The 10,663-nt window shown below is 60.7% G+C and overlaps 1 protein-coding gene across 1 annotated transcript in view; it reads left to right on the top strand.

Annotated features, from left to right (window-relative positions):
- Positions 1-51: 51 nt before the first annotated feature.
- INPP5A (inositol polyphosphate-5-phosphatase A) overlaps positions 52-10,663 on the top strand; it is a 184,514-nt gene continuing 173,902 nt past the window's right edge. The window contains exon 1 of the mRNA XM_007451997.1: positions 52-126. Within this exon, the coding sequence (XP_007452059.1) occupies positions 52-126 (75 nt within the window). The remainder of the gene's footprint in view (positions 127-10,663) is intronic.

Here is a 10,663-nt window from a genome sequence, read left to right as displayed (position 1 = left end):
GAGACCCCGGCCAGTCGGCTCCGGAGAGCGGCCACCCCGGCCCAGGCCGCGATGGCGGGGAAGGCAGCCGTCCCGGGCACCGCGGTGCTGCTGGTGACGGCCAACGTGGGCTCGCTCTTCGACGACGTAAGTGCGGCGCCGGACGCGGCACCCTGGACCCCGGACCCTGAGCCCCGGGACCCCGGACCCCTGTCCTGAAGCCCGAAATCCCGGGACCCAGACACTGACCCCAGAGCCCCGGGACCCCGGACTCGGGCCTGAAGCCTGGGACCCTGGGACCCTGGGACCCAGACACTCAGACACTGAGTCCTGAGCCCTGGGACCCTGGAACCGAGACACTGAAACTTGAGCCCTGGACCCAGGACCCCAGCCCTGAACGCTGGCCCTGGGCGCTGGAATCCTGGTCTCCTGGTCCAGCCTTCACACTTCATAGGTTGAACCCGGCACCCAGTCCCTGAACCCAGGTCCCTAAACACCAGTCCTAATCCCTGTCCAAGGTCCCCAAATCCTGGCCCCCGAGCCCTAGTCCGAGGGCCCCATACCCTGAACCTGGTCCCAACCCTGGTACTGAATTTTGTCCCCAGAAGCTCAGCCCTGAATCCTGGTTCCCAAACCGTAGCCCGTGTCTCCCGAGCCCCAACCCCTGACTTCTGGCCTCGGACTCCCGACCCGACCCTCCGTGGCCCTTGCCCCTTCCCGTCTGCTGCTTTGTCTGCAGAGCTGTCTGCGGCTGCTCGGAGGTGTAGGCACCCTCACTTTACCTTGTAACTTAGTATCTCTGTAGTTCTCAAACACGGGGTTTCTGTTGAAAGCCCTGGAGGACTTTATGTTTCTTGTCTGTTAAAGGGAAAGATGCAAGAAGCTTTTCAAGGCCAGCTTTTCAAGGATGCTGACTGCTCAAGGCCTTTGCCTTCTGGGGCCTCCCAGCCAGGCACCCGGGGCCTTAGGGAGAAGGGTCTGCCAAGGCCCGGCGCTCCCCTGGCTCCCGAAGCGGGCGGAGGCTGGCCCAGTTCGGCGCTGCAGCCACGGTGCCACCCCGCTATTGGTACTTATACTGCCAACCCAAATAAAGCAGAATGTGGCTCCAAGTGGCGTGCTTGTTTAAGAAAAAAGGGTGATGGCCCAGATGGAGCCTGAGGCGGCCTCGCACTACCCGCCCCCCTCCTCCCCCAGCTCCTCCCACGGTGAGGGTGCGGCCACTGAGCACGCAGACCACTGGTGCAAGCGTGACTTGCATCCCTGCCTCTTTCGAGCCTCCCTTTGCTGGCAGCGAGCATGGGTGAGATGTGTCTGTAGGCTAAGTTCATGTACAGGCGAGGTGTGATTTTATTAATCAAAGGTAGGCGCTATTTTTGTGTTTCTCTTATTTTAACTTCCAAGCGCTCTGTATTATAGTTCCCTGCTGGGGAGGAGCTGCTGGCCCTCTGACTTGGGCACAGACGGGACAACTTTATCTAGTTTCGTGATTGATCATTTTCTACAAAAGTGCCCGGTATGGGTGTGTGTCTGTATATTTAGCATTCTATTCTCGGCTTTGCAGTAACATCCACGCTAACATGGCTTTACTCAGATGATTCAGATCCGTTAGCTGTGGCTTCAAAGCCTCAGAAATGTCAGGAAAATTAAGCATGGTGGGGGCATTTCAGTCTCAAAGGGAGAAGAATTTTGCTGTGCAAACATCCTTTCCAGTAATCTTTGATTCCAAGTGACAGCATTTTTGTTGTGTTCCGACTGTATACACACACTTCTCTCTGTGGACATTAAAGTGGATCACTTAATTTACTTTTGTTTAGCAACAGGTTCTCTCTGAGTTTTCATTTTTCTTAAAGGCTGTATGGAGTTTTGCATCTTGTTTGTATCAGGAAGGAACCTTTGTTTTGGTAAGCAGTGCGTGGGTTAATTCTGCAAGGTGGCTTCTGACTTAAGGGCCAGTAGAGACATATCCGTCCTCACCCACAGCTTTCTTAATGTGTGCAGCTTGCTCTGGGGCTGCTCTTCCCCAGTGGCCTGGAAAAGCAGGAGTGGGTGTTAACCAGTCCCCTGTAGCATGGCCAGTGAGAGCAGCCGATTCTTGAGTGAAGGACACTTTAACTCCTTGGTTTATAGTAGGTTCCAGAAGAGCTGCTTGGCGACTCTGTCTTTGTGTGACATGTGCCCCTGTTGACCCACTGTTTAGACGGTGGCCCGGCCTGGGCAGGGATTTGTTCTTGCCCAGTGTCATCGTCTGGAAACCAAGCTCCACTGTGTGGCCAGGCCTCACAGTGTGTGGCATCGGCCTCTTCCTGGAGGGTGTGGGCCGAGGAGGAGGGGTCTGAGTTAGAAACAGGCCCTGCTGGGAAGGGCGGGCGCTGTTGCGTTTTGACTCAAGGGACGGGGGACGTGTATCTGCTTCTGTAGTTTCGTGGCCTCCCCCCGCTACCTCTTCGCCATCCAGAGGCGATCCCGTTAAAGCTCTGGATGTGGACTTTCACCATGGTTTGGCCCTGACGTCCTGAGACCCACAGGGTGTCTCGTCGGGCAGGCAGCTCTTTCCCCGTCTGCCCGCCCGGCTTGGTTGCGTCTGGGACAGTGCGGCTACTTTAGTCCCCACACAGGGCCCTCGGGTTGCTCCTCACCCTGTGATGTGACACACGAGGGGGTGGTCACCGTCCAGAGTACATTGGTTCTCAAACTTTTACCCCTTACACCCTTAGAAATTATGGAGAGCCCCACAGAGTCCTTGGTCTCGTCGGTCATAACCACCAGTGTCTGCCAGGTCAGTGGGTAGACCCTGAGGCAAGTGGAAACTGAGACAGTTTCAGTAGCTCTCAGAAGGGTGATGTCATTGCATGTCACAGCCCCGGAAAGCTCCGCCGTTCGTGCTTGAGACAGTGGGATGGAAAGCGAGCCACGGTGCTGCACTGTTGAGGGCATAGCCGTGACCTGCTGAAGCCCTGACCTCCAGGGCCCCAGTCTGACCTGGGGCCCATCCTGAGCCTGCGGGGAGGGGCCTGGCCTGGCTGGGCTGCCTGGGCCTTTTCCAGGGGGCCCCCAGAGAGCCCGGAGCTCTTTCTGGCAGTCCCTAGTCGGACTGTGCTGTCACCCCCTACCCCGTTGCTGGCAAGGGGTGGCTAGGGTTGCACACCTAATTGCTTTGCTTGAGATGGCTGGATTTTTGACACGGGAGGTTTCTAGGTTTTGGTTCTTTACGTGGTTTTGTTGTCGTTGTTGTTTTGCTAGAAGTGAACTGAGAAGGTGGATTCTTGCAGGCTGTCGTTTCAGAACTCAGTCCCACCCTTACATGGTAAGACTGTTTCTTGGGAAAGAGACGTAGCCAAGCGATAGGATTCTGAGAGCACAGCTCGCTCTTGGGTGTCTGCCTGGAGGGCCGTTGTCCTGCTGCGTGTTCGGAGCTAAACGTCAGTTTGGAGCTGGTTCCCTTTTTGCCGCGCCAGCTCCTGAGCAGCCCCTCTTTGCGCCTGGACCTGGGGACGGCAGCTTGCTGCGCATGTGGCTCTGTGTCGGGGGTCCGAGAGCCCCTCCCCTGAGCTGGGCACCTCGGGCACTTGTCCTCTGTCTCCCCCGCCCCAGCCCCGTGTGTGTGTAGGGCCTCCCCCCTCCATCCCGGGGTGCGGGGGGCCCGCTGGGGCCTCATGCGGGGCCAGCCTCGGGTCCGGGCCTTCTCACTTGCTCTAATGGTGTGGATCCCTCCACTTCTTTGAGGAATTTCGTTTGGTGACGGCTTCACTGAGACGTCACTCACACGCATGGACTTCACCGTGTAAAGTGTACGACTCAGTGGTTTTTAGTGTGTTCACAGAGCTGTGCTACTCTCACCGCAGGCAGTTGTACAATTTGTTTTGTACCTGAAAAAGAAACTCCGTATGCCATAGCCGCACCCCCCCAGTTCCCTCCGTCTCCCCTGAAACCCCCACAGCCCCTGATAATCACGAGTCTGCTTCCTGTCTGTGCATCTGCCTGTCCTGGATGTTTCACGTAAGCGGAATCATGCACGCGGCCTTCTGCATCTGGTACCGTGTTTGCAGAGCTCAGCACGTCACTCCTGTTGGTGGCTGAGCACCGTTCCACTGTATTGTTTATCCAGCGCCAGGTGATGAGTATTTGGGCAGCCTGCACCTCTGGGCTGCCGTGAACATTTACTTACAAGTCTTCGTGTGGACGTGTTTTGCTTCTCCTGGGCACATTCCTGGGGTGGGGACTGCTGAGTCTGCGGTGACTCGTGTTTAACCTCTTGAGGAACTGCCCGCTGTTTCCCCGTGTCGCCCCGTCCTGTGTTCCCACCAGCGGCGCACGAGGGTTCCGATTCCTCCACGTGCTCCAGTGCCAGGTGTTATCTGTCTTTTCTCGAAGACTTGCATTGGGCCCCCCACCTCCCGGCCTCCTGGGGAGTTAGTTTCTCTAGACGCAGGTCTTTCATTAGCATCTCTGTGTGGATGCCCGGGCGGCAGGGAGGAGACCCAGACCCAGTGAGGACCGCCTCCCTCCTCCTGCCTTTGCCTGGGAAGGTCCAGCACTTTCGGCCAGTGCCATGAAGCAGGGGCCGGTTCTCGTCAAAGACGTTGGGTTTTCCGAATTTCGAATTTAGAATTTCGGGGGCCGAGGTTCCTCTGCTGTCCATGCAGCCCCTGAAGCCCCCAAGGGCTCCGCTGTGCTGGGGCAGGGGTGGGGCTGAGCAGGCCAGGCCTCTTTGCAGGCCCCCTTCCGGGATCTCCCGGCCCCTGTCCCGTGGGGATGGCCGCGGGGAGGTGTCTCCACATTCTTCTGGCATTACCGCCTCTGACCTGAGACCTCAGTGCCCTTTCTCTGTGGGAATTTGGTCTGTTTGCCCGAGTTGGGGGCTCTCCGTAGCTGGGGGCCTGCCCGTCCCGTCCGCAGGGTGGTGGGGTCAGAGGCGTCGGTGGGCTTATACTGGTGGCGTTTCAGACCTGCTTCCTCCACGCTGGGAAGCCGTGCCTGCACCCTGCGCGCCTCCATGCAGCCCTGACGAGCTCCTGTCAGGCCTGCCTTGGATGCGGCTGGAATTTAGACTGACGTGCGGTCATCCGTCTGGGGCCATGCCTGCCTCCTGGTCCCTCCTGCCCTCGTCCCCGATCTCTGCCGGCCCTGGGTCAGCCGCGAGAGCGCACTTTCATCTGCAGCGCTTCCTGCTTTTACTGGCTCTGGAGATGCTGAGGGAGGGTTTAGGTTACTGGTGAGGGAGGCACTTCTTAGGTTTGAAGTCTTAAATGCTTTGCGTGTCTTGAGTCCAGAGGAGTGAGCACTGCGGGGGGACCTGCTGGACAGCCCCGGAGGATGCTGACACGGGGCGCGTTCACGTCCACTGCCTCTCAGCTCGCGCCACTCCGCGAGCTCACGCCACTCCGCGAGCTCACGCTCTGGGCCCACGTCGTGAACTCCGTGAGCACGTGGACTGCGTGCCCTTCTGGGAGCGAGCAGGCAGGGGAGAAGGGGCCGGCGCTGCTGCCCTCGGGTCGTCTCTGGTGGGCGTCTCTTTCTGGGGAGAGAGGCCCCTGCTGGGGGTGATGCCGTGTGTGTCGGGTCTGATTCGGAAGTTACAGGACTCCGACCTGCCCGCAGCTTGCCCTCGTTTATAGAGCCCCCTGTTTGACCCGAAGGGAGGGATGCGGAAGCCGGGGAGGCTGCCTAGGGGAGGGGGCAGGGCTTGCTAAGGGACTAGGGTGGGGTGCCTCCTTAAATGTTGACCTCCTCAGTGTTTGCCCCGGCGGGCGGGCGGGCGGGAGCATCTCCTGTTGGGAGGTGAGCTTGGTCCAGGAATGGGGTCCAGTAGGTGGGGGTCAGCACAGGGCCGGGAGGCTAGTCAGAAAGGCAATGAAGGGTCTGAGCGGAGCCTCGGTCACCTGTCTGTTGTCACTTCTTGGGACGCGGCCCTGCTCTCCCTGCGTTTATACGGGGCGGGGAGGGGACCCTTCTGATGTGGGGGAGCTTAAGGAGGGCGGTCGTGGGCCGGCGAGAAGAGGAGTGGAGGGAATGTGGCGAGTGCCCCGGGGCGCGCGGGCGTGGCTCTCGGGTTCTGCCTTCTGTTGCTGCTTCGGGTAATGGGGCACACGGAACTCTTCTGTCTGAGCCTGAGAAGTGTCCAGATGTGAGCTCCTCTGCAGGCCGGGGCTGGGCGGGTCCACTCCCAGCACGGCTCTGAGCTCGTCGGAGAGCTCATCCTGACGAAGGTGCCGCCGAGAATGCCATCAGGTCTCGTGTCTGGTGGCGAGTGAGGGGGAAGCAGCAGCTCGTCTGGGATGCCTGGAGCGTGGGACCGGCACAGGGCCACCACCCAGCCGTGTGAGTCCAGAGTTGGAGCAGGCGGGGTAGCCTGTGGGAGCCCCATCCCTGTGCGTCTGGGGGAGTCCGGGCACACGTGGGCCTCTGTTTGGGAGCATCCAGGCCCATGTTTAGTCATGTTTAGTCTGCTTGGCCTCTGGTGATTAGACCTGTTTTCTAAAACTTAAGTTTTGAGTTTACAGGGTTTGTTTTGGGAGATGGATGTGGCCCTGGGACAGGGTATCCCCTTGGATCTGCTGCACTGCGGGGGGCGGGGGACAGTGTGGAGGGCTCCCGGCTCCGTCGTGGGAGGAGGTGAGCAGGGTGAGCGAGGTCCGTGGAGGCGTGAGATGCCCCGGGAGGTGGCTCGGCCTGCACAGCTCTCAGCATCTGAGGATCTGGGGCAGGTCAGGGAGGGACCAGGGGCTGGTCGTGGTGCTTGCACACAGCAGGGGGTTCCCGGGCTGACGGTGTGCCTTGACCATCAGGGAAGCACACTGGTGCCGACCAGGCTCAAGGAGTTTTGGTTTTCCCTTGAGTAAGAATAAGCCAACTCCATTTCTGGAAGCGTGGCTGTGGGGTCATGATGGGTCATCGTGACCTTAGGCCCTTTTTTCCTGGTCCTTTGCTGAGCAGAACGCCCCGAGCTCTGGCCCCGTCTGAACTACCCAGGACACCTCTTGGGTCTCCGGGCACTGCAGAGCCCACGCTGAGCCTTCCTCCCTCTTAGTGTGCATCCTGGCCCGGTCACTTCATGTCGTGCTGGCCTTCCCGGCTCATCCGGCCTGCGAGCACGGGAACTGGTGTCTGGGGCTGCATCCTGGAGGTCGGGGGCCCCCATGTCCCCCCATTGGCAGAGTCTGGCCACGGCCCTGCTTTCAAGACAGCCCTCAGACAGCCCTCCTTTTCTGCCCCGCCTCTCAGGGCCTCTGAATCATGAGCAGTTACTCTAGGAACTGAAAGGGCTTTGAAAGCAGAGGGCCCGGCTTGGGCCTGGGTCTCGGTGGGGGGCAGCCCCACCTTTAGTGCCTGTGCAAGGCAGCGCACTCCAGGGTCTGCAGGGATGAGCGGGGACGCGGGACAGCTCCACCTCTGTGCACACGTGACGGGGCGTGTGATTCAGCCTCTTATGGCCATTTGCGTGTCAGGGAGTGTGGAATGACAGCGGCACACTGGCTGCAGCGGGGCAAGGAGGGAATGGATGCCCTGGCGGTCGTGAGGCACCGGTGCTGGCGGGGCCCCGTCCTCTCCTTCCCCACAAGGCCTCCGTGGGCGGCAGTCTTGTCCTCACCTGTGTCCAGGGCTGAGCTGCGCTCGGGCTGCTTAGCCGGTCTGTCTCTCCCAGCTGCTCTCCGCCTGGGGTCCTGACGTGTGGCTCCTGCCCTCGCCTCCCACGAGCACCTGCAGCTATCCCGGTCCCCGCTGCCTGGACGGAACACGCGTCTCCGTGCTTTGGCCTAAGCCCCTCTTTCCCCAGGAGCCCCCCAGCCCCCAGGAAGGCAGGATCTCACCTCCCTCCCGGCGCGGGTCACCGTGCCCAGCTCTGCCGCCTTGTCCGCCTCACATCCCTTCCCCACCTCCAGTAATTACAAGCTTTGGGCTTTTGTCATGTTTCATTACATTCGGTTGTGCTGGCCTCTGACCAGCAGTGCAGGGGCGGGATTTGGGGCTCTGCCCTGATGAGCGCAGGGGCAGAGGGGACATGACTGTAGGGAACCAGAGTTGCTGCCGGCCTGCTGGTTGCTGGACCCCCCCCTGTCAGAGCTGGGTGGGGGCTGAGTTGGGAAAGGCGCGTGCCCCACTGGCCTGGCACCTCGCGGGCACCGGGGGGCCAGTGTTAGAGCCGCTCTCGGAGGTCGGTGGACAGGTCTGTGGATGCCTGGGCTCTGGCTGTTTTTTCCTTCTCGCTGGGACAGTCTGGTGGAGGCACGATTTGCATCTCGCACGGTTCACCCAGCATAAGTGTACGGTTCTATGGTCTTCAGAAAATGTTTGCTATCGCTCAGCTGTCACCACGGTCCAGCTTGAAACACTGCCCTCCTGGCCTTTCGCAGAGCTCAGCCCCAGCCCCTGGGCTGCTCTCCCCTCCAGCTGCCCTCACCGCGGATCCCGCAGCACCGACAGTCCTTGGCCCTCGTGGTGCTTCTCCTGCTGAGCGCTCGTGGGTGGATGCACCGGCAGCGGACTCGGGGTTGTTCCCGGCTGGGCTGCTGCGCGCGGCAGGGTGCAGCCTCTGGGTGCCAGACCTGGTCGTGTGGCGGGTGAACGTTTACCCTTTCTGGGCACCGCTCACCTGCTGTCAGAGCGGCGGCTCCACTTCTCGCCTCCGGCTGTGTGGGCTCCAGCTAAGTGTGCTCCGGCCCCTCCACGCGGGGCCACTTGTGCTGCCGTCCCTTTGATGGTGGGTGTGGGCGGAATGTCCTTGTGGCCTCTGCTTCTGAACAGTAGGCCTCCCACTCAGATGGACAGTTTGCCATATTTGTGACAGTTTTTGGCAAACTGTTGATTGGGTTGACAGGGGTGGCTCCTTGGGGCTGTCGCCCTTCTCACTTCCTGGGGGTGGGGATAGAGGGTGCCAGAATCCCCCCCAAGAGGCCTGCTTTGCCCAGGCAGAAGGGGGCTGTGGTCATGGCGCGCATCTGAGCACAGTTATGCGGGGGAGGCGGGGCGAGGACGCAGGCCCGGGGCCGCTGTACAGCGGAGCCCGGTGTGGATGGTGGGACGGCATGTCTCCCTGCAGGGCTGGCGTGCCCTGCACACCCTCCCTGGAGGGTGCTGATTAGTCTGTTCGAGGGGGCAGCGGTGGTGAGGGCTCCCTGGAAGGGACTCGGGTGTTCTCCCCGCCCACTGTCCCCGGACATGGGGGACATCACCCCAGGTTAGGGGCAGAGCGTGCCTCTCCCAGGGGAATTCTTTTCTCCCAGCCCCTGAGGTGTGATGGCCCATCTGGGGGGCTGTCCTCCACCTTTGCCTTTCTCCCCCGGCTGAGTGGCTGTTAAGCCCAGTACAGGTCTCGGAACGTCTCCGATAGGCCTGCTGGTGCATCGCCTGCCACCTGCCAGGCTGCCATCCCTTGGGGTCCTCACCTGGGCAACGGGGATGCTCTCAGGTGGAGCACCTCCATGAAGCTGCCCAAGATCGCCTGCCTGCGGGACAGAAGCCCAGCCCTGCAGGTGCGTCACCTCCTGGCAGGCACGTGGCTGTCCTGGTCTGGGCTCGAGGTCCAGTGAGGACAGTGCCTCCGCGGGACGGTGGGGGGGGGGGTCAGATGCCAGTGTTTCCAGCCACTTCATATGGTAGAAGAGAAGAGGCGCCACTTTGGCCTCTTCCTCCTTCAGGGAAAAGCTTGTGTGACCGCAGAGGTGACATGCCTTCAGGCTCCGAGAGGCCTGTCCCCAGCCTGGCCTGGCCTCCTGCCCTCTGTTTCACACCTGGTGGTCGTTTCTTTGCAGCTGGACTTCATGGAGGCCTTTGGCGGTGCAGCTCCAGGGACCTGGCCGTCCCTCGGGGGCAGGGGTGCGTGTGCTCAGGGCCCACCTGCAAGGGGCCGCACTGGGGTCCAGTTGGACTAGCGTCTTAGTTAGCTACACTGCCTGTTAGTCCTGGGGTCCTGAGGAAGAGTTGGGGACGGCTGCCCCGACCCCAGCACGGACCCAAGCTCCGAGCACCCTACCGTGCCTACGTGGGCTTTGGGGCGGCTGTCAGTGGTAGGATGTTGGGTAGAGAGTTGGGCGGGGGGAGCTCTGGCCACGCGGGTGAGCCTGTGTGTGTGAAACAGACCTGGGTCGAGTGCTCAGTGCTTTGAAAACCATCACGAGTCTCCCTCAGCAGCATCCCCGGGAGCCGCTGCACTGAGAGGCCGCTGCGAAGGCTTAGGAGCGGACAGACCCACCTGTCCTAGTTTGCCTGACGATGTCCCGGGTGCTCTCAAGTCCTGTACCTATCCCGGCTCCCAGGGCTTCATTGGGGTGTACTAGGGGGCACTTACTTTGTCCAGTTCAGGGCAGAGCGTGCTCTATGTTCGATATATTGTAATTTGGGGTGATGTGGGCTTTACTTTCAGTTGGATTTGCTCTGTTGAGAATGACATCTGTCCAAGTAACAAACAAATTTGTGGGGACGTGTGTTTTGCTTTTATTTTCTCCTTCATCACTGTGACGGTTTTTCAGATCTGTTGCAACTTCCTGTTTTTGCTGTAGCACGACCGCTCCCCTCACCGCTGCGTCCAGGCGGGGCGCTCTGTGTGCGGTCCAGGAGGGAGGTGGCAGGCTGGGCCGTGAGGGGCGAGGGTCGTGGTTAGTAGTGATGCTGACAGAACGTGGGTGAGCGGCCAGAGCTGACCAGCAGGGGAACCAAAGCAGGGCCCGGGGTCCCATCTGGGGGCTGT

Source organism: Lipotes vexillifer, unplaced genomic scaffold (assembly GCF_000442215.2).
Source record: "Lipotes vexillifer unplaced genomic scaffold, Lipotes_vexillifer_v1.1 scaffold1117, whole genome shotgun sequence".
NCBI lineage: Eukaryota > Metazoa > Chordata > Mammalia > Artiodactyla > Lipotidae > Lipotes > Lipotes vexillifer.
Note: the sequence above shows the minus strand (reverse complement) of the source record. Positions and strands in the feature narration are given on the sequence as shown.